Source organism: Ammospiza caudacuta, chromosome 37 (genome assembly GCF_027887145.1).
Source record: "Ammospiza caudacuta isolate bAmmCau1 chromosome 37, bAmmCau1.pri, whole genome shotgun sequence".
In the NCBI taxonomy this organism is placed as follows: domain Eukaryota; kingdom Metazoa; phylum Chordata; class Aves; order Passeriformes; family Passerellidae; genus Ammospiza; species Ammospiza caudacuta.
The window spans coordinates 47836-70986 of record NC_080629.1 but is presented as its reverse complement, the minus strand read 5'-3'; the positions used below and the strand labels follow the sequence as shown (position 1 = coordinate 70986).

The 23151-nt window shown below is 47.9% G+C and overlaps 1 protein-coding gene across 1 annotated transcript; it reads right to left on the bottom strand.

Moving 5' to 3' along the window:
* Positions 1 to 991: 991 nt before the first annotated feature.
* Positions 992 to 22393, bottom strand: LOC131570712 (uncharacterized). Its single transcript, XM_058823094.1, has 7 exons — positions 22270 to 22393; positions 19123 to 19161; positions 16160 to 16465; positions 11573 to 11875; positions 6781 to 7095; positions 3472 to 3573; positions 992 to 1497 (listed from the first exon to the last, which is right to left on the bottom strand). The coding sequence occupies exons 1-7, from the start codon at positions 22298 to 22300 to the stop codon at positions 1418 to 1420; spliced, it is 1176 nt and encodes a 391-aa protein (XP_058679077.1). The 5' UTR covers positions 22301 to 22393; the 3' UTR covers positions 992 to 1417.
* Positions 22394 to 23151: the final 758 nt, after the last annotated feature.

The following is a 23151-nucleotide window of genomic DNA, read 5'->3' as shown; positions in this document are numbered from 1 at the left end:
ACATGTCGGCCGCCTTGGGGGCGTGGCCTGGATGCCATTTTAGGGATGCGCTCACAGAACTTGCCGCCACCTTGGGGGCGTGGTCTCTGCAGAAATTTAGGGGCGTGGCCTGCGTGTTGTCAGCCATCTTGGGGCGTGGCCTGGGAGCCATTTTAGGGGCGTGATCTTTGAAATTTCAGCCATCTTGGGGGCGTGGTCTCAGCATCATTTGGGGGCGTGGCCTGTGGGTTGTCAATCATCTTGTAGGCGCGGTCTTTGTAGAAACTTGTGGGCGTGGCTGTTAATGTCAGCCATCTTGGGGGCGTGGCCTGGACGCCATTTTGAGAGCGTGGTCTTCACATTGTCAGACATTTGGGGGCGTGGCCTCAACTTGTTTTGTGGGCGTGGCCTGTCGGATTTGCGCCATCTTGGGAGCGGGGCCTGGCTGACATTTTGGGGGCGTGGCCTGTGATTTGTCGGCCATTTTGTAGGTGTGGACTCTGCACAAATTTGGGGGCGTGGCCTGTGGGTTGTCAATCATCTTTGGGGCACGGTCTCAGCTTTATTTGTGGGCGTGGTCTGTTAATTGTTGGCCTTCTTGGGGGCGTGGCCTGTGACATGTCGGCCGCCTTGGGGGCGTGGCCTGGATGCCATTTTAGGGATGCGCTCACAGAACTTGCCGCCACCTTGGGGGCGTGGTCTCTGCAGAAATTTAGGGGCGTGGCCTGCGTGTTGTCAGCCATCTTGGGGCGTGGCCTGGGAGCCATTTTAGGGGCGTGATCTTTGAAATTTCAGCCATCTTGGGGGCGTGGTCTCAGCATCATTTGGGGGCGTGGCCTGTGGGTTGTCAATCATCTTTGGGGCACGGTCTCAGCTTTATTTGTGGGCGTGGTCTGTTAATTGTTGGCCTTCTTGGGGGCGTGGCCTCAGAATCTCTTGGGGGCGTGGCCTGTGACATGTCGGCCATCTTGGGGGCGTGGCCTAGATGCCATTTTAGGGATGAGATCACAGAATTTGCCGCCACCTTGGGGGCGTGGTCTCTGCAGAAATTTAGGGGCGTGGCCTGCGTGTTGTCAGCCATCTTGGGGGCGTGGCCGAGATGCCACTTTGGGGCGTGGTCTTTAATTTTTCAGCCATCTCGGGGGCGTGGTCTCAGCTTTATTTGGGGGCGTGGCCCGTGAGTTGTAACCACCTCGGGGGTGTGGCCAGGAAGCCATTTTGGGGGGCGTGGTCTTCAAATCGTCAGCCACATTTGGGGCGTGGCTTCAGCACGAATTGAGGGCGCGGCCCGCGTGTTGTCGGCCATCTTGGGGGCGTGGCCTCAGCATCCTTATGGGGTATTCAGCACATTGGCGGCCATTTTGGGGGCGTGGTCCGGGCAGCATTTGGGGGCGTGGTCCGGGCGCGCCGGCGGCCATCTTGGTGGGCGTGTCCGGGCTCAGGCCGCCGCCTCGAGGTCCCCCATGCGCAGGGTCCCGGTGTCGTCACCGGGGCGGAGCCCCCGCCAGCGGGAACCGCCTGCGTTGGGGCGAAAACCCGACATTTTGGGCAAACGCCGCCATTTTGGGGTCAAAAACCAACATTCGGGGGAAAAAGGAGCCATTTGGGGCGCGAAAATCCAACATTTTGGGCAAAAAAATGCCGTTTTTTAAAAAAAAAGAATATTTTGGCGACAACTATCATTTTTGGGGTGAAAAAATTGATTCGGAGGGAATCGAGGATTTTTCGGGGTGAAAAAAGGAGATTTTGGAACTGAATTGGGGATTTTTTTAGGCGGTTTGGAGGAAAAAATGAGGAAGTTTATGGGAAAATGAGGAATTCGGAGTGAAATTGGTGATTCTGGGGGAAAATCTGAGGTTTTGGAGGTGAAACGAGGATTTTTTTTTGTGGCGGGAATCAAAGTTTTGGGCTCAAAATGGAGAATTCGGGGTAAAATTGGGAAAATTTGGGGATTTTGCGGGGGAAAATTGGAATTTTAGCGGGTTATGGGAAAATTTGGGGCGAAATGTGGAAAATTTGGGGTTAGAATGGGAATTTTTGGGGTGAAATGGGAATTTTGGGGGGAAATGTGGGGCTTCGGGGAGAAAAACGGGAATTTGGGAGAGAATGGGGAAATTGTGGGGGAAAATGTGGGAGCTTTGGGGTGAAAATGGGAAATTTGGGGTGAAATTTGGGAATTTTGGGTGAAAAATGGGAATTTTAGGGGAATATGGGTAAATTTGGGGGAAAATGGGGATTTTGGGGCTGCAAATGGGAGATTTGTGGGAAAATGTGGAGTTTTAGGGTGGAAATTGGAATTTTAGGCGAATACGGGCAAAATTTGGGTGAAATGTGGAGTTTTAGGGTGGAAATGGGAATTTTAGGGGAATATGGGGAAATTTGGGGGAAAATGGCGAAATTTAGCTTGAAACGTGGTGATTTTCGGGGTGGAAATGTGGGAATTTTGGGAGAAAAAAAAAAGAAATTTTAGGATCAAAATGGGTAATTTGAGGGCAGAAGGGCAAATTTTGGGGGAAAACCTGGAAATTTTGGTTAAAAATGAGAAATTTGGGGTGCGGAGAGCCTGATTGTAGGGTTCAAAGTGGTTTTAGGGCGAAGTGGAGATTTTTTTGTGAGAAATTTGGTGGGTTTTGGGAATTTGGGAGGAAAATTAAAAGTTTTGGGAGAGAAGGGGCAGATCTGGGGGCGAATTCGGAAATTTGGGGCAAAACGGGCAAATTTTGGAGCAAAGAGGGAAATTCAAGGGGGAGAATGGGAAATTTTGGGGAGTAAGAGGTTAAATGTTGAACTGAAATAGGAAATTTGGGGTCAAACCAGGAAAATTTGGATCTAAATGGGAAATTGGGGGAGGAAAATGTCAACTTTTGGACTAAAGTGGGAAAATTGGGGTCAAAATGGGGAATTTGGTGTCTAATGGGGAATTTTGAGGGGAAATTACGAAATTTTGGGTGCAAATTGGGAGATTTAGTCCAAATGGGGCCGGTTTGGGCTGAAAATGGCAGATTTTGGGGTGAAATTGAAATATTCCGGTAAAAATCGAGATTTCGGGAAAATTTTGGTGTCAAAATGGGCAATTTTGAGGGAAGATGTTAATTATTCGATAAAAATGGGAAAATTTGGGGTGGAATGGGGCCAAGTGGCCAATTTGGGCTCAAAATGGCTGATTTGGGGTAAAATGGTCAATTTTTGGTTTAAAGGGAAAAATTTTGGGGGTCGAAAGGAAGAATTTGACTGTCAAAATGGGCAATTCTGGGGGAAAATGGAGGAATTTGGGTTAAAATGGGAAGTTTGGAGGAAATTTTGGGGGTCCAAAGTGAGAAATTTGTGGTCAAAATTGCCAAATTTGGGACTAAAATCGAGAAGTTTGGGGTAAAATCGGTGATTTGAGGGTTAAATGTTCCATTTTTGGCCGGAGCAGGGAAATTTTGGGGTTAAAATGGGAAATTTGGGGGCAATTTGGGGTCCAACCCCTCCCCTCCCCCCCTCACTGACCCCTCCTCCTGCGGCACAGCCAAGCAGCCAATAGGATCGCCAGGAGCAGCGAGGCCACGCCCACCACGCCGCCGATGACCAATGGGAGGAAGTCGGAGTCGGCTGGGGGGGAGAAATCCCCTCATAAAAATGCGGGGTCAGCAAATGCCCCAAAAACACCAAAATTCACCCCAAAAACCCCAAAACTGCCCCAAAAACAACCCCAGGGTCAGGAAATACCCCAAAAACACCAAAATTCGCCCCAAAAACAACCCCAGGGTCAGGAAATGCCCCAAAAACACCAAAATTCACCCCAAAAACAACCCCAGGGCCAGGAAATGCCCCAAAAACCCCAAAACTGCCCCGAAAACAACCCCAGGGTCAGGAAATGCCCCAAAAACACCAAAATCACCCCAAAAACCCCAAAACTGCCCCGAAAACAACCCCAGGGTCAGGAAATGCCCCCAAACCCCAAAATCACCCCAAAAACCCCAAAATTGCCCCAAAAACAACCCCAGGGTCAGGAAATGCCCCAAAACCCCAAAATCACCCCAAAAACCCCAAAACTGCCCCAAAAACCCCAAAATTCACCCCAAAAACAACCCCAGGGTCAGGAAATGCCCCAAAAACCCCAAAACTGCCCCAAAAACCCCAAAATCAACCCAAAACCCCAAAACTGCCCCCAAAACAACCCCAGGGCCAGGAAATGCCCCAAAAACCCCAAAATCACCCCAAAAATCCCAAAACTGCCCCAAAAGCAACCCCAGGGTCGGGAAATGCCCCCAAAAACCCAAAACTGCCCCCAAAACAACCCCAGGGGAAGTGGGTGTGGTCAATCGGTGGGCGTGGCCAATGTGGGTGTGGTCAATCGGTGGGCGTGGCCAATGTGGGTGTGGTCAATCGGGGGGCGTGGCCAATGTGGGTGTGGTCAGTGGGTGGGTGTGGTCACTCAGGTGGGCGTGGCGATTTCGATGGGTGTGGCCAGTTGGGTGTGGTCAATAAGTGGGCGTGGCCAACGGGCTGGGTGTGGCCGTTTGGGGGTGTGGTCATAAAAGTGGGTGGGGCCATTCTTGAGGTGTGGCAGTTTGGGGTGGGTGTGGTCAGTGGGTGGGTGTGGTCAATGGGTGGGTGTGGTCTGTGAGTGGGCGTGGTCTGCGGCTGGGTGTGGTCAATAGAGTGGCTGGGTGTGGTCAGTGAGCGGGTGTGGTCAATGGGTGGGTGTGGTCAATGGAGTGGGTGTGGTCAGTGAGCGGGTGTGGTCAATGGAGTGGGTGTGGTCAATGGGTGGGTGTGGTCAGTGGGTGGGTGTGGTCAATAGAGTGGGTGTGGTCAATAGAGTGGGTGTGGTCAATAGAGTGGGTGTGGTCAGTGGGTGGGTGTGGTCAGTGGGTGGGTGTGGTCAGTGGGTGGGTGTGGCTACTTTGGGATGACGTCATCAGAGTGGGTGTGCCCATTTGTGCGTGTGGCCATTTGTGGGTGTGGTCATTTTGAAGGGTGTGGCCATTTGTGGGTGTGGCCATTTGTGGGTGTGGCCATTTGTGGGTGTGGTCCACGGGGGTGCCATCAATAGGTGGGTGTGGCCATTGGAGTGGGTGTGGCCATTTTGGGGTGTGATCATTGAGGTGGGTGTGGCCATTTAAAAGGGCGTGGTCAATTTCAGTGAAGCCAATAAGTGGGTGTGGCCATTTTGGGGTGTGGTCATTGAGGGTGTGGTCAGTGGGTGGGTGTGGTCAGTATGTTGCCACGGTCATTTGGGGGCGTGGTCATTAGAGTGGGTGTGGCCATTTGGGGTTGTGGTCAATCGAGTGGGTGTGGCCATTTGAGGGTGTGGTCATTGGGGTGGGTGTGGCCTTTGGGGGTGTGGTCATTGGGGTGGGTGTGGCCTTTGGGGGTGTGGCCTTTGCGTGTGGTCATTGGGGTGGGTGTGGCCTTTGGGGTGTGGTCATTGGGGTGGGTGTGGCCCTTGGGGGTGTGGTCATTGGGGTGGGCGTGGCCTATTAGGGGATGTCATTATTAGGGTGGGTGTGGCCATCTTGATGGGCGTGGTCGATGTTGCTGTGCCCAACTGGTGGGTGTGGCCATTTTGGGGTGTGGCCACTGATGTGGGTGTGGCCATAAAAAGGGCGTGGTCAATTTCAGTGAGGCCAATGAGTGGGCCTGGCCATTTTGGGGGGTGCGGCCATTTTGATGGGCGTGGCAATTGGGGTGTGGTCACGTAGGTGGGCGTGGCCAATTGTTTGCGGTCATTTGCGTGGGCGTGGCCATTTTTGGTGTGTGGCCAATGGTATGGGCGTGGCCAATTGGGGTGTGGTCCTTTTGAAGGGCGTGGCCATTTTGATGGGCGTGGCCAATTGGGGTGCGATCACTTCGGTGGGCGTGGCCAATGGTCCGGGTGTGGCCATTAGTGGGTGTGGCCATTGAGGTGGGTGTGGCCATTCGAAGGGGCGTGGTCAATTTCAGTGCGGCCAATGAGTGGGTGTGGCCATTTTGGGCTGCGGCCATTTTGATGGGCGTGGCCAGTTGGGGGCGTGGCCATTGCGATGGGCGTGGTCCATTGTGTTCCGGTCAACAGGTGGGCGTGGCCAATTGTTTGTGGTCATTTGGGTGGCTGTGGCCATTTTTGGGGTGTGGCCAATGGTATGGGCGTGGCCAATTGGGGTGTGGTCCTTTTGAAGGGTGTGGCCATTTTGATGGGCGTGGCCAATTGGGTGCGATCACTTGGGTGGGCGTGGCCAATGGTCCGGGTGTGGCCATTAGTGGGTGTGGCCATTGAGGTGGGTGTGGCCATTCGAAGGGGCGTGGTCAATTTCAGTGCGGCCAATGAGTGGGTGTGGCCATTTTGGGCTGCGGCCATTTTGATGGGCGTGGCCGGTTGGGGGCGTAGCCATTCCGATGGGCGTGGTCCATTGTGTTCCGGTCAACAGGTGGGCGTGGCCAATTGTTTGTGGTCATTTGGGTGGCTGTGGCCATTTTGGGGTGTGGCCAATTTTATGGGCGTGGCCAATTGGTTGTGGTCCTTTTGAAGGGTGTGGCCATTCTGATGGGCGTGGTCCATTGTGTTGCGGTCAATAGGTGGGCGTGGCCATTTTGATGGGCATGGCCGGTTTGGGGTGCGGCCATTCCGATGGGCGTGGCCAATTGCGTTGAGGTCAATAGGTGGGCGTGGCCAATTGTTTCCGGGCATTTGCGTGGGTGTGGCCAATTTTATGGGCGTGGCCAATTGGGGTGTGATCACTCAGGTGGGCGTGGCCAACGGGATGGGCGTGGCCATTTCAGTGGGCGTGGCCAACCCCAATTTGTCACCTCCCCCCCCAAAATTCCCGCACCTACCCACGACCACCACGGCCACGCCTTCGCTGGGCGGAGCCTCCACCCAGGCCCCGCCCACCTCCTCCTCCAGCCGGCAGCTGAAATTCCCGGAAAATTCCGGCAAAATCCGCTCGAGCACCACCTGCGACCCCTCCCCGATGACGTCATCGCCGACGTCACCGATGAGGTCATCGCTCAGCTCGTCGCCGTCGCGGAAGAAGCGGAAGCGGCGCCGGAACTGACGTCGGTGGGCGGAGCAAATCAGGCGCAGCCGCTGCCCCGCCCCGACCACGCCCGAGCGAGGCTCCACCCACAGCACGGGGGGCGGCGACGGCTCTGGGGGGAGAAAAATCGGGGGGAAATCGGTGAAATCGGGGATTTTAAAATTTTGGGGGCGGAAAAGGGTTAAAATGGCAAAAAAAAATTTAATTTTTTTGGAGAAAATACGGCCAAAAATGGCGCAAAAATTCAAATTTTTTTGAAGGAAAAAAATGACAAAAACGGGCGCAAAAAGTTCAATTTTTTGAAGGAAAAAATGGCCAAAAATGGTGCAAAATTGAAAATTTTTTTTAGGAAGAAAAAGGCTAAAAGTGATGCAAAAATTCTTTTTTTTTTTTGAGATGAAAGAGGCGAAAAATGGAGAAAAACATTCAATTTTATTTGAGATAAAAAATCCTAAAAATGAAACCAAAATTCAATTTTTTTGAGAAAATGGCCAAAAATGGAGGAAAAATTCAATTTTTTGGAGGAAAAAAAGGCCGGAAATGTTGCAAAAATTTGAATTTTATGGAGAAAAAAAGGCTAAAAATGGCAAAAAAAATCAAATTTTTGGAGGGAAAAAAAAGGCTAAAAATTGCGCCAAAATTTAATTTTTGCAGAAAAAAAAATGGCCAAAAATGGAGAAAACATGCAATTTTTTAGAGGTCGGATTGGAGAAGATGGAGAAAATTTTTGATTTTTACCAAATTCCTGATTTTTGTTGGTCTTGGGCGGTGCCACCAGGAACCTGGTTGGGTTTGGGTCAAAAAAGCCCAAAAATGGCCCAAAAATTCAAATTTTTGGAGGTGAAAATGAAGAAAATGGAGAAGATGGAGAAGAACCTCCAAAATTTTCCCAAATTTTCGATTGTTTCCCAAAAATTCTGATTTTTTTTGGATGGAGGAGGTCCCACCATGACCATGCTTGGGTTGGGCTCAGATTGGGTCGAAAAAGGCCAAAAATGACCCCAAAATTGAATTTTTTTTGGTGGTGGGAATGGAGGAGATGGAGAAGAACCCAACTAAACCCAACCAAACCCAACCAAACCCAACCGAACTCAATCTTGACCCATCCAAACCCAACCAAACTCAACGAAACTCAACAAAACTCAACGAAACTCAACCAAACCCAATCTTGACCCATCCAAACCCAACCAAACTCAACGAAACTCAACAAAACTCCACCAAACCCAATCTTGACCCATCCAAACCCAACAAAACCCAACGAAACTCAACAAAACTCAACCAAACCCAATCTTGACCCATCCAAACCCAACCAAACCCAACGAAACTCAATCTTGAGCCAGGCAAACCCAACCAAACTCAACCAAACTCAACGAAACTCAATGAAACTCCACCAAACCCAATCTTGACCCATCCAAACTCAACCGAACCCAACCAAACTCAATCTTGACCCAAGCAAACTCAACGAAACTCAACGAAACTCAACGAAACTCCACCATACCCAATCTTGACCCATCCAAACCCAACGAAACTCAATCTTGACCGGAGCAAACTCAACGAAACCCAACGAAACTCAACAAAACTCAACAAAACTCCACCAAACCCAATCTTGACCCATCCAAACCCAACCAAACCCAACGAAACTCAACAAAACTCAATGAATCTCCACCAAACCCAATCTTGACCCAACCAAACTCAACGAAACTCAATCTTGACCCATCCAAACCCAACCAAATCCAACGAAACTCAACAAAACTCAATGAAACTCCACCAAACCCAATCTTGACCCATCCAAACCCAACGAAACTCAATCTTGACCGGAGCAAACTCAACGAAACCCAACGAAACTCAACAAAACTCAATGAAACTCCACCAAACCCAATCTTGACCCATCCAAACCCAACCAAACCCAACGAAACTCAACGAAACTCAATGAATCTCCACCAAACCCAATCTTGACCCAACGAAACCCAACGAAACTCAATCTTGAGCCGAGCAAACCCAACCAAACTCAACCAAACCCAACTAAACTTAACCGTGACCCAACCAAACTCAATCTTGACCCGAGGAAACCCAACGAAACCAAAGCAAACCCAACCAAACTTCATCTTGACGCAACCAAACCCAACGAAACTCAAAAAACTCAACATAACTCAACCAAACCCAACCAAACCCAACCCAACCATGACCCAACGAAACCAAATCCAACCGTGACTCAACCAAACTCAACCAAAGTCAATCTTGACCCATCCAAAACCAACCAAACCCAACCCACCCCTATCGTGACTCAAGGAAATGCAAAAAACCAACAGCGACCCAACCAAACTCAACCATGACTCAACTAAACCCAACCAAACTCAACCAAACTCATCGAAACTCAACAAATCTCATCGAAACCCAACCACACTCAAGCAAACTCAACCAAACCCAACCAAACTCAATCTTGACCCATCCAAACCCAACCAAAGCCAAGGAAACTCAATGAAACTCAACGAAACTCAACGAAACTCCACCAAACTCAACGAAACTCCATCTTGACTCAAGCAAACCCAACCATGGCTCAATCGAACTCAACGAAACTCAACCAAACTCCATCTTGACCCATCCAAACCCAACCAAACTCAACAAATCTCATTGAAACCCAACAAAACTCAACCAAACCCAACCAAACTCAATCTTGACCCATCCAAACATAACCAAACCCAACCAAACCCAACAAATCTCATTGAAACCCAACCACACTCAACCAAACTCAACCAAACTCCATCTTGACCCATCCAAACCCAACCAAAGCCAAGGAAACTCAATGAAACTCAACAAAACTCAACGAAACTCAACGAAACTCCACCAAACTCCATCTTGACTCAAGCAAACCCAACCATGGCTCAATCGAACTCAACGAAACTCAACCAAACTCCATCTTGACCCATCCAAACCCAACCAAACTCAACAAATCTCATTGAAACCCAACAAAACTCAACCAAACCCAACCAAACTCAATCTTGACCCATCCAAACATAACCAAACCCAACCAAACCCAACAAATCTCATTGAAACCCAACCACACTCAACCAAACTCAACCAAACTCCATCTTGACCCATCCAAACCCAACCAAACTCAACGACCCTCATCGAAACCCAACCACACTCAAGCAAACTCAACCAAACCCAACCAAACTCAATCTTGACTCATCCAAACCCAACCAAACGCAAGGAAACTCAATGAAACTTAACAAAACTCAACCAAACTCCACCAAACTCAACGAAACTCCACCAAACTCAATCTTGACTCAAGCAAACCCAACCATGGCTCAATCGAACCCAACGAATCTCAACCAAACTCCATCTTGACCCATCCAAGCCCAACCAAAATCAACAAATCTCATCGAAACCCAACCACACTCAAGGAAACTCAACCAAACTCAATCTTGACCCATCCAAACCCAACCAAACTCAACGACTCTCATCGAAACCCAACCACACTCAAGCAAACTCAACCAAACCCAACCAAACTCAATCTTGACCCATCCAAACCCAACCAAACGCAAGGAAACTCAATGAAACTCAACAAAACTCAACGAAACTCAACGAAACTCCACCAAACTCAATCTTGACTCAAGCAAACCCAACCATGGCTCAATCGAACTCAACGAAACTCAACCAAACTCCATCTTGACCCATCCAAGCCCAACCAAACTCAACCAAAACTCAACCAAACTCAATCTTGACCCTTCGAAACCCAGCCCAACCTGACCGAACTCAGTCTTGAGCCAAGGAAACCCAACCAAACCCAACGAAACTCAATGAAACTCAACGGAACTCAACGGAACTCAACCATGACTCAACCGAACTCAAAAAAACTCAACCAAACTCCATCTTGACCCATCCAAGCCCAACCAAACTCAACAAATCTCATCGAAACCCAACCACACTCAAGCAAACTCAACCAAACCCAACCAAACTCAATCTTGACCCATCCAAACCCAACCAAACGCAAGGAAACTCAATGAAACTCAACAAAACTCAACCAAACTCCACCAAACTCAACGAAACTCCACCAAACTCAACGAAACTCCACCAAACTCAATCTTGACTCAAGCAAACCCAACCATGGCTCAATCGAACCCAACGAATCTCAACCAAACTCCATCTTGACCCATCCAAGCCCAACCAAAATCAACAAATCTCATTGAAACCCAACCACACTCAAGGAAACTCAACCAAACTCAATCTTGACCCATCCAAACCCAACCAAACTCAACGACTCTCATCGAAACCCAACCACACTCAAGCAAACTCAACCAAACCCAACCAAACTCAATCTTGACCCATCCAAACCCAACTATGACTCAATGAAACTCAACGAAACTCAACGAAACTCAACAAAACTCAATCTTGACTCAAGCAAACCCAACCATGGCTCAATCGAACCCAACCAAACTCCACCAAACTCCATCTTGACCCATCCAAACCCAACCAAACTCAACGAAACTCATTGAAACCCAACCACACTCAACCAAACTCAACCAAACTCAATCTTGACCCATCCAAACCCAACCCAACCCAAGCCAACCCAAGCCAACCCAACCCACCTTCCACCACCACGGCCACGGCCTGGCTGGGGTCGGACCCGATCCAGCGCCCCTCGTCCATCTCCTCGTAGCGGCAGCTGAAGTTCCCGGTGTCGTTCCGGCCGCTCCTCTCCACCCTCATCCGGGCGCTTCCGGAACCTTCCGGCCCCGCCTCGCCCGACACCTCGCGGCCGTCGCGCAGGAAGCGGAAATGGCGCCGCGCGGGGGCGGGGCCGGGCGGGGCCGCGCACAGGAAGAGGAGGGGCTGGCCAATCACGGTGCGGCGCGACGGCGACACCGTCAGGTTGGGCTGGGCGGGGCGGTCTGGGCGCGGGCGGGGCCGGAGGTCAGAGGTGAAAGGTCAAGGTTGGGGGAGGGGGGCAGGGAGGGGTTCCAGGGTTAAAATGGGAGTTTGGAGTGAAAAACGGAAGTTTTTGGCGAATGGGGATGAATTTGGGGTGAAAACGGCCAAATTTGGGTAAAAAAGTCGAGGTTGGGTGGAAAAGTCAAGGTTGGACCTCATCGGGGATGAATTTTGGGATGAAAATGTCACTTTTGAGTCAAAAGTCCGTGTTTCGGTCAGTGGGGATGGGTTTTGGGGTGAAAATGGCCAAATTTGGGTAAAAAAGTCGAGGTCGGGTGGAAAAGTCAAGGTTGGACCTCAATGGGACAAAATTTTGGGGGTAAAATCGCCCCAACTGGACCAAAACCCAACATTTTTGTCAACGGGGATGAATTTTGGGGTAAAAATGTCACTTTTGAGTCAAAAGTCCGTGTTTTGGTCAGTGGGGATGGATTTTGGGGTGAAAACGGCCAAATTTGGGTAAAAAAGTCGAGGTCGGGTGGAAAAGTCAAGGTTGGACCTCAACGGGGACGAATTTTGGGGTAAAAATGTCAAATTGGGTGGGAAAGTCAAGGTTGGGCGGGAAACTCAACATTTTGGTCAATGGGGATGGATTTGGGGTGAAAACGGCCAAATTTGGGTAAAAAAAAGTCAAGGTTGGGTGGAAAAGTCAAGGTTGGACCTCAATGGGGACGAATTTTGGGGTGAAAATGTCAAATTGGGTGGGAAAGTCAAGGTTGGGCGGAAAACTCAACATTTTGGTCAATGGGGATGGATTTGGGGTAAAAACGTCCAAATTCAGAACTTTCCACCCCAAATCCAGAACTTTCCACCCCTAAACTGCCCAACTTTGGGACTTTCCACCCCAAAGCCCCCAAATCCACAAATCTCCACCCCAAAATCCCCCCAAAAAACCCCAAATCCACGAATCCCACCCCAAACACCCCCCAAAAACCCCAAAATCCACAAATTCCACACCAAAACCCCCAAATCCACAAATTCCACCCCAAATCCCACACCAAAAAAACCCAAAATCCACAAATCCCACGCCAAAAAACCCCAAATCCACACATTCCACCCCAACCCCCAAATTTCACAGATTCCACCCCAAACTGCCCCAAACCCTGAACTTCCCACCCAAACGCCAAATTTCACGCATTCCGCCCCAAACCCAGAACTTCCCACCCCAAACCCCAAATTTCACAAATTCACAAATTCACATTCTGCCCCAAATCCACACATCCCACCCCAAAAACCCCAAATTTCCCGCGTTCCGCCCCAAATCCTCTCATTCCACTCCAAACCCCAAATTTCACACATTCCACCCCAAACCCCAAATTTCCCTCGTTCCACCCAAAACCCAGGACTTCCCACCCACCCCAAAAACCCCAAATTGCACAAATTCCACCCCGAACCCCCAAACCCAGAACTTCCACCCAAACCCCAAATTTCACACGTTCCGCCCCAAACCCAGAACTTCCCACCCCAAACCCAAATCCACACATTCCACCCCAAAAACCCCAAATTTCACCCGTTCCGCCCCAAACCGCCCCAAACCCAGAACTTCCCACCCACGCCAAAAACCCCAAATTTCACACATTCCGCCCCAAACCCAGAACTTCCCACCCCAAAAACCCCAAACCCCAAATTTCACACATTCCGCCCCGAACCCAGACCTTCCCACCCACCCCAACCCCAAATCCACACATTCCGCCCCAAACCCCAAATTTCACGCATTCCTCCCCAAATCCAGAACTTCCCACCCCAACCCCAAATTTCACACATTCCCACCCCAAAAATCCCAAATTTCACACGTTCCACCCCAAACCCAGAACTTCCCACCCCAAAACCCCCAAATTTCACAAATTCCACCCCGAACCCCCCAAACCCAGAACTTCCCACCCCAAAACCCCCAAATTTCACAAATTCCGCCCCAAACCCAGAACTTCCCACCCCAAACCCCAAATTTCCCGCGTTCCGCCCCAAACCCCGAACCCAGAACTTCCCACCCCAAACCCCAAATTTCACAAATTCCACCCCAAACCCCGAACCCAGAACTTCCACCCCAAACCCCAAATTTCACGCGTTCTGCCCCAAATCCAGACCTTCCACCCCAAACCCCCCAAATTTCACGCGTTCCACCCAAACCACCCCAAACCCAGAACTTCCCACCCCAAACCCCAAACCCAGAACTTCCCACCCCAAAATCCCCAAATTTCACAAATTCCACCCCAAACCCAGAACTTCCCACCCCAAAAACCCCAAATTTCACAAATTCCGCCCCAAACCCAGAACTTCCCACCCCAAAAACCCCAAATTTCACAAATTCCGCCCCAAACCCAGACCTTCCCACCCCAAAAACCCCAAATTTCACAAATTCCGCCCTGAACCCAGAACTTCCCACCCCAAAAACCCCAAATTTCACAAATTCAACCCCAAACCGCCCCAAACCCAGACCTTCCCACCCCAAACACCCCAAATTTCCCTCGTTCCACCCCAAACCCAGAACTTCCCACCCACCCCAAACCCCAAATTTCCCACATTCCGCCCCAAACCCCCAAACCCAGACCTTCCCACCCAAACCCCAAACCCCAAATGTCACACATTCCGCCCCAAATCCACACATTCCACCCCAAACCCCAAATTTCCCGCGTTCTGCCCCAAAAACCCCGAACCCAGAACTTCCCACCCCAAAAACCCCAAATTTCACAAATTCAACCCCAAACTGCCCCAAACCCAGACCTTCCCACCCCAAACACCCCAAATTTCACAAATTCCGCCCCAAACCCCAAACCCAGACCTTCCCACCCCAAAACCCCAAACCCAGAACTTCCCACCCCAAAAACCCCAAATTTCACAAATTCCGCCCCAAACCCCAAATTTCCTGCGTTCCGCCCCAACCCCAGACCTTCCCACCCCAAAAACCCCAAACCCACACATCCCACCCCAAAAACCCCAAATTTCCCGTGTTCCGTCCCAAACCCACACATCCCACCCCAAAAACCCCAAATTTCACGTGTTCCACCCAAACCGCCCCAAACCCAAAACTTCCCACCCCAAACCCCAAACCCAGAACTTCCCACCCCAAACACCCCAAATTTCACAAATTCCGCCCCAAACCCCAAATTTCCTGCGTTCCGCCCCAACCCCAGACCTTCCCATCCCAAAAACCCCAAACCCACACATCCCACCCCAAAAACCCCAAATTTCACAAATTCCACCCCAAACCCACACATCCCACCCCAAAAACCCCAAATTTCCCGTGTTCCGTCCCAAACCCAAAACTCCCCACCCACCCCAAAAACCCCAAATCCACACATTCCACCCCAAACACCCCAAATTTCACGCATTCCACCCCAAACCCCAAACCCGGAACTTCCCACCCCAAACCCCAAATTTCACGCGTTCCGCCCCAAATCCAGACCTTCCACCCCAAAAACCCCAAATTTCACGCGTTCCACCCAAACCGCCCCAAACCCAGAACTTCCCACCCCAAACCCCAAACCCAGAACTTCCCACCCCAAAATCCCCAAATTTCACAAATTCCGCCCCAAACCCAGAACTTCCCACCCCAAAAACCCCAAATTTCACAAATTCCGCCCTGAACCCAGAACTTCCCACCCCAAAAACCCCAAATTTCACAAATTCCGCCCCAAACCCAGAACTTCCCACCCCAAAAACCCCAAATTTCACAAATTCCACCCCAAACCCAGAACTTCCCACCCCAAAAACCCCAAATTTCACAAATTCCACCCCAAACCCAGAACTTCCCACCCCAAAAACCCCAAATTTCACAAATTCCACCCCAAACCCAGAACTTCCCACCCCAAAAACCCCAAATTTCACAAATTCCACCCCAAACCCAGAACTTCCCACCCCAAAAACCCCAAATTTCACAAATTCCGCCCTGAACCCAGAACTTCCCACCCCAAAAACCCCAAATCCACACATTCCACCCCAAACACCCCAAATTTCACGCATTCCGCCCCAAACCCCAAACCCGGAACTTCCCACCCCAAACCCCAAATTTCCCGCGTTCCGTCCCCAAACCCCCACATCCCACCCCAAAAAAACCCAAATTTCACTCGTTCCGCCCCAAACCCAGAAGTTCCCACCCAAACCCCAAACCCCGCAAATTTCACAAATTCCACCCCAAAAACCCCAAATTTCACAAATTCCGCCCCAAAAACCCCAAATTTCCCTCGTTCCGCCCCGAACCCGCACATCCCACCCCAAACTCCCGCCAAATTTCCCGCGTTCCGCACCTCGCACGTCGATGGCCACGCCGGGGCTGGGCTCCGACAGCGCCTCGGAGCCGTCGCGCCGCCGGGCGCGGTAGGCGCAGGCCAGCGCGCCGCGGTCGCCGGCGCCCACGGTGACGTTGAGCGCGAACGCCCGGCGCCCCGAGCGCGCCTCGCCCGCCCAGCCCGGCGCGCCCCAGAAGCGGAAGGACAGCACGCGGCCCGCGCCCGGCGGCGCCGAGCACACCACGGACACGGCGTCGCCCGGCAGGAAGCGCGGCCCCGGCGGCCGCAGAGAGATGGACGGCGCCGGCAGCGGCGGCGGCTCCTCTGCGCGGAAAACGCGGGTCGGAGCGGGGAACGAGCGAAAAAGCGGCGCGAAAAAGCGCGGAAACGACGCGGAAATGGGGGGAAAAACTCAAATTTTGGAGGTGGGGATGGAGGAGGTGGAGGAGATGGAGGGGATGGAGGAGATGGTCCAATAATGGCCCAAAAATGGCCCAAAAATGGCCCAAAAATGGCCCAAAAATGACCCAAAAATTCAAATTTTGGAGGTGGGGATGGAGGAGATGGAGGAGATGGAGGAGGTGGAGGAGATGGAGGAGATGGAGGAGATGGAGAAGATGGAGATGGAGGAGATGGAGGAGATGGAGGAGATGGAGGAGATGGAGGAGATGGAGGAGAAGGAGGAGATGTAGGAGATGGAGGGGATGGAGGAGATGGTCCAAAAATGGCCCAAAAATGGCCCAAAAATTCAAATTTTGGAGGTGGGGATGGAGGAGATGGAGGAGATGGAGGAGATGGAGGAGATGGAAGGGATGGAGAAGATGGAGATGGAGGAGATGGAGAAGATGGAGGAGATGGAGGAGATGGAGGAGATGGAGGAGATGGAGGAGATGGAGGAGATGGAGGGGATGGAGGAGATGGAGGAGATGGAGGAGATGGAGGAGATGGAGGAGATGGAGGAGATGGAGGAGATGGAGGAGATGGAGGAGATGGAGGAGATGGAGGGGATGGAGGAGATGGAGGAGATGGAGGAGATGGAGGAGATGGAGATGGAGGAGATGGAGGAGATGGAGGGGATGGAGGAGATGGAGGAGATGGAGGGGATGGAGGAGATGGAGGAGATGGAGGAGATGGAGGGGATGGAGGAGGTGGAGGAGATGGAGGAGATGGAGAAGATGGAGGAGATGGAGGAGATGGAGGGGATGGAGGAGATGGTCCAAAAATGGCCCAAAAATGGCCCAAAAATGACCCAAAAATTCAAATTTTGGAGGTGGGGATGGAGGAGGTGGAGGAGATGGAGGAGATGGAGGAGATGGAGGGGATGGAGGAGATGGAGGAGATGGAGGAGATGGAGGAGATGGAGGGGATGGAGATGGAGAAGATGGAGGAGATGGAGGAGATGGAGGAGATGGAGGAGATGGAGGAGAAGGAGGAGATGGAGGAGATGGAGGGGATGGAGGAGATGGTCCAAAAATGGCCCAAAAATGACCCAAAAATTCAAATTTTGGAGGTGGGGATGGAGGAGATGGAGGAGATGGAGGAGATGGAGGAGGTGGAGGAGATGGAGGAGATGGAGGAGAAGGAGAAGATGGAGGAGATGGAGGAGATGGAGGAGATGGAGGAGATGGAGGAGAAGGAGAAGATGGAGGAGATGGAGGAGATGGAGGAGATGGAGAAAAACTGCAAAATTTTAACCCAAAATTTCAATTTTTTCCCCAAAATTCTGAGTTTTTCTCCCAAAATTCTGGAATTGTTTTGGGTGGAAGAGGTCTCACCATGATCTGGTTGGGTTGGGCTCAGATTGGGTCCAAAAACCCAAAAAATGACCCAAAAATTCAAATTATGGAGGTGGGGATGGAGAAGATGGAGGAGATGGAGGAGATGGAGGAGATGAAGGAAAACCGCAAAATTTTTTCCCAAAATTTCAATTTTTTCCCCAAAATTCCGATTTTTTTTCCCAAAACTCTGGAATTGTTTTGGGTGGAGGAGGTGCCACCATGATCTGGTTGGGTTGGGCTCAGATTGGGTCAAAAAAGGCCCAAAAATGACCCAAAAATGACCCAAAAATTCAAATTATGGAGGTGGGGATGGAGAAGATGGAGGAGATGGAGGAGATGGAGGAGATGGAGGAGATGGAAAAAACCGAAAAAATTTTAACCCAAAATTTCAATTTTTTCCCCTAAATTCTCATTTTTTTCCCAAAATTCCGATTTTTTTCCCCAAATTCTGGAATTGTTTTGGGTGGAGGAGGTGCCACCATGATCTGGTTGGGTTGGGTTTGGCTTGGGTCAAAAAAGGCCCAAAAATGGCCCAAAAATGGGCAAAAATTCAAATTATGGAGGTGGGAATGGAGAAGATGGAGGAGATGGAGGAGATGGAGAAAAACCGTGAAATTTTCCCCAAAATTTGGATTTTTTTCCCCTAAATTCTGATTTTTTTCCCCAAAATTCTGATTTTTTTCCCCCAAAATTCTGATTTTTTTTCCCCTAAATTCTGATTTTTTTTCCCCTAAATTCCGGGTTTTTTTCCCCAAAATTCTGAATTTTTTCCCCTAAATTCTGATTTTTTCCCAAAAATTCTGATTTTTTTCCCCAAAATTCTGAATTTTTTTCCTAAAATTCTGATTTTTCCCTAAAATTCAGAAATTTTTTCCCCAAAATTCTGAATTTTTTTCCTAAAAGTCTGATTTTTTTCCCAAAATTCAGATTTTTTTCCTAAAATTCTGATTTTTTCCCCAAATTCTGATTTTTTTTTTAAATTCTGATTTTTCCCCAAAATTCTGATTTTTCCCCCAAAATTCTGAATTTTTTCCCTAAAATCTTAATTTTTCTCCTAAAATTCTGAAATTTTTCCCTAAAATTCTGATTTTTTTCCCAAAATTTTGAATTTTTTCCCCAAAATTCTGATTTTTTTTTCCTAAAATTCTGGAATTTGCCCCAAAATTTGGAATTTTTGGGGAATTCTCGGGAATTTTTCGTTACCTGAGGGCGTCGCCGGCAGGAAAAGGAGCAGGAGAGAGGCTGGAAAAGGAAAAATGGGAAAATGAAACAAAAAAATTGAAAAAATTTGGGAAAAATGGGACAAAATTGGGTGAAAAAAATTTGGAAAAAAGGAAATAAAAAATTCTTTATTAATTATTACACGGGGGGAATGAAAGGAAATAAACAATAAAATAATTTAAAATAAAAAACGGGATTAAAATGATATTAAAACAGGAAAAATGGGGAATATTAAAATATTAGAATTCATTTTAATTATTAATTTACGGGGAATTAATTGAAAGGAAAATTGAGAGGAAATTAAAAATATTTTGAAATAAAAAGGAAAATAAAAAGGAAAAACATTAAAAAATTTGAAATAATTTGAATAAAAATGAAATAAAAACTTATTTCTTAATTTTTAATTAGGGAAAATGAAAAAAAGAAAAAGGAAAAACATTAAAAAATTTGAAATAATTTGAATAAAAATGAAATAAAAACTTATTTCTTAATTTTTAATTAGGGAAAATGAAAAAAGAAAAAGGGAAAACATTAAAAAATTTGAAATAATTTGAATAAAAATGAAATAAAAACTTAATTTTTAATTAGGGAAAATGAAAAAAAAAGAAAAATTGAAAAGAAACTAAAAATAAAAATAATTTTTAAATACAAGGAAATAATAAAGAATTTCTGAAAGGAAATTCTAAAACATAAAAGGAAATTTAAAAATAAAAACTAAATTTTAAAAAATTGAAAATGAATCTCAAATTACATCGAAAATTTGAAACTGAATAAAGGAAACTAAAAATTTCAATTATTTTAAGAAGGAAATTAAAATAAATTTCACCAAAAAGTTATGAAATTTAAAATTATTTTAAAGATCAACCAGAATTTTAAAAAATTAGAATTAAAATCAAAACTAAAATCAAATAGAAAAAATAAATATTAAAAATAAAAATGATAGCTACAATTAAAACTAAAATTAAAATTAAAATTAAAATTAAAATCAAATAGAAAAAATAAATATTAAAAATTAAATTATATCTGAAATTAAAATTAAAATTAAAATTAAAATTAAAATCAAATAGAAAAAATAAATATTAAAAATAAAAATTATACCTACAATTAAAATTAAAATTAAAATTAAAATTAAAATTAAAATTAAAATTAAATAGAAAAAATATTAAAAATAAAAATTATATTTAAAATTAAAATTAAAATTAAAATTAAAATTAAAATTAAAATCAAATAAAAAAAATAAATATTAAAAGTAAAAATTATATCTACAATTAAAATGAAAATTAAAATTAAAATTAAAATTAAAATTAAAATTAAAATTAAAATTAAAATCAAATAGAAAAAAATAAATATTAAAAAATTATATTTAAAATTAAAATTAAAATTAAAATTAAAATTAAAATTAAAATCAAATAGAAAAAATAAATATTAAAAATAAAAATTATATCTAAAATTAAAATTAAATTAAAATTAAATTAAAATTAAAATTAAAATTAAAATTAAAATTAAAATTAAAATTAAAATTAAAATTGAATAGAAAATGAAAAGAAATTTTAAATTAAAAGAAATTTAACTAAAAATTCAAGGGAAAAAGGGATTTTTAAAATAAATTTAAGAGTGAAAGGAAATCGAAATTGAATCAAATCTGAGAATTAAAAAAATTCAAAAGGGAAAAATTGGGGAAAGGAGGAAGAGGAGGAAGAGGAGGAAGAGGAGGCAGAAATGGGGGGAAAAGGGAAAAATTGGGAAAATTGAGGGGGGAGGAAGAGGAGGAGGAAGAGGAGGAGTTGGGATGAAGGGCAGGAAATGGGAAAAAGGGAAAATTGGGAAAATTGGGAGGAAGAGGAGGAGGAGGAAGGGGAGGAAGAGCAGGTGGGAAAATGGGAGAAAAAATGGGGGAAAATGGAAAAATTGGGAAAATTGAGGGGGAGGAAGGGGAGGAGGAAGAGGAGGAGGAAGAGGAGGAGGGAAAATGGGAGAAAAAATGGGGGAAAATGGGGAAAATTGGGGAAATTGGGAAAATTGGGAGGAAGAGGAGGAAGAGGAGGAAGAGCAGGTGGGAAATGGGCACAAAATGGGGGAAAAATGGAAAAATTGGGAAAATTGAGAGGGAGGAAGAGCAGGAGGGAAAATGGGAGAAAAAATGGGGGAAAATGGGGAAAATTGGGAAAATTGGGAGGAAGAGGAGGAAGAGGAAGAGGAGGAAGAGCAGGTGGGAAATGGGCACAAAATGGGGGAAAAAGGGAAAAATTGGGGAAAGGAGGAAGAGGAGGAAGAGGAGGAAGAGGAGGCAGAAATGGGGGGAAAAGGGAAAAATTGGGAAAATTGAGAGGGGAGGAAGAGGAGGAGGAAGAGGAGGAGTTGGGGATGAAGGGCAGGAAATGGGAAAAAGGGAAAAATTGGGAAAATTGGGAGGAAGAGGAGGAGGAGGAAGGGGAGGAAGAGCAGGTGGGAAAATGGGAGAAAAAATGGGGGAAAATGGAAAAATTGGGAAAATTGAGGGGGAGGAAGGGGAGGAGGAAGAGGAGGAGGGAAAATGGGAGAAAAAATGGGGGAAAATTGGGAAAATTGGGAAAATTGGGAGGAAGAGGAGGAAGAGGAAGGGGAGGAAGAGCAGGTGGGAAATGGGCACAAAATGGGGGAAAAATGGAAAAATTGGGGAAAAGAGGAAGAGGAGGAAGAGGAGGAAGAGGAGGAAGAGGAGGCAGAAATGGGGGGAAAAGGGAAAAATTGGGAAAATTGAGGGGGGAGGAAGAGGAGGAGGAAGAGGAGGAGTTGGGATGAAGGGCAGGAAATGGGAAAAAGGGAAAAATTGGGAAAATTGGGAGGAAGAGGAGGAGGAGGAAGGGGAGGAAGAGCAGGTGGGAAAATGGGAGAAAAAATGGGGGAAAATGGAAAAATTGGGAAAATTGAGGGGGAGGAAGAGGAGGAGGAAGAGGAGGAGGGAAAATGGGAGAAAAAATGGGGGGAAAATTGGGAAAAAATGGGAAAATTGGGAGGAAGAGGAGGAGGAAGAGCAGGTGGGAAATGGGCACAAAAATGGGGGAAAATTGGGAAAATGGGGAAAATTGGGAGGAAGAGGAGGAAGAGGAGGAGGAGGAAGATGAGGATGAGGATGAGGAGCAGGCTCACCCAGCAGCGGGATGAAGCTCGGCCGCGCCATGGCCCTGGCCCTGTCCCTGTCCCTGTCACTGTCACTGTCCCCACCCTGTTCCCCCTTTCTGTCCCCAAAGTGGCGCCGTCCCCTTCCTGTCCCTGTCCCCTCCCTGTCCCCTCCCTGTCCCTGTCATTGTCACTGTCCCTGTCACTGTCACTGTCCCTGTCCCCTCCCTGTCCCCTCCCTGTCCCTGTCATTGTCACTGTCACTGTCACTGTCACTGTCCCCTCCCTGTCCCTGTCATTGTCACTGTCCCTGTCACTGTCACTGTCCCCTCCCTGTCACTGTCCCTGTCCCCTCCCTGTCCCCTCCCTGTCCCTGTCATTGTCACTGTCACTGTCACTGTCACTGTCCCCTCCCTGTCCCTGTCATTGTCACTGTCCCTGTCACTGTCACTGTCCCCTCCCTGTCACTGTCCCTGTCCCCTCCCTGTCCCCGTCCCTGTCCCTGTCCCTGTCCCTGTCATTGTCCCCCATCCCTGTCCCTCCCTGTCCCCCCCAACCCGGTCACTGTCCCCTCCTGTCCCTGTCCCGGTCATTGTCCCCTCCCTGTCCCCTCGTGTCCTCATCCCTGTCACCTCCCTGTCCCTGTCATTGTCACCTCCGTGTCCCTGTCCCTGTCCCCAAAGTGGCGCCGTCCCCTCCCTGTCCCTGTCCCTGTCCCCATCCCTGTCCCCTCCCTGTCACCTCCCTGTCCCTGTCGCGGTCATTGTCCCCTCCTGTCCCCTCGTGTCCTCATCCCTGTCCCTCCCTGTCCCCATCCCTGTCACCTCCCTGTCCCTCCATGTCCCTGTCCCTGTCCCCACCCTGTCACTGTCCCCTCCCCATCCCTGTCACCTCCCTGTCCCTCCATCCCCA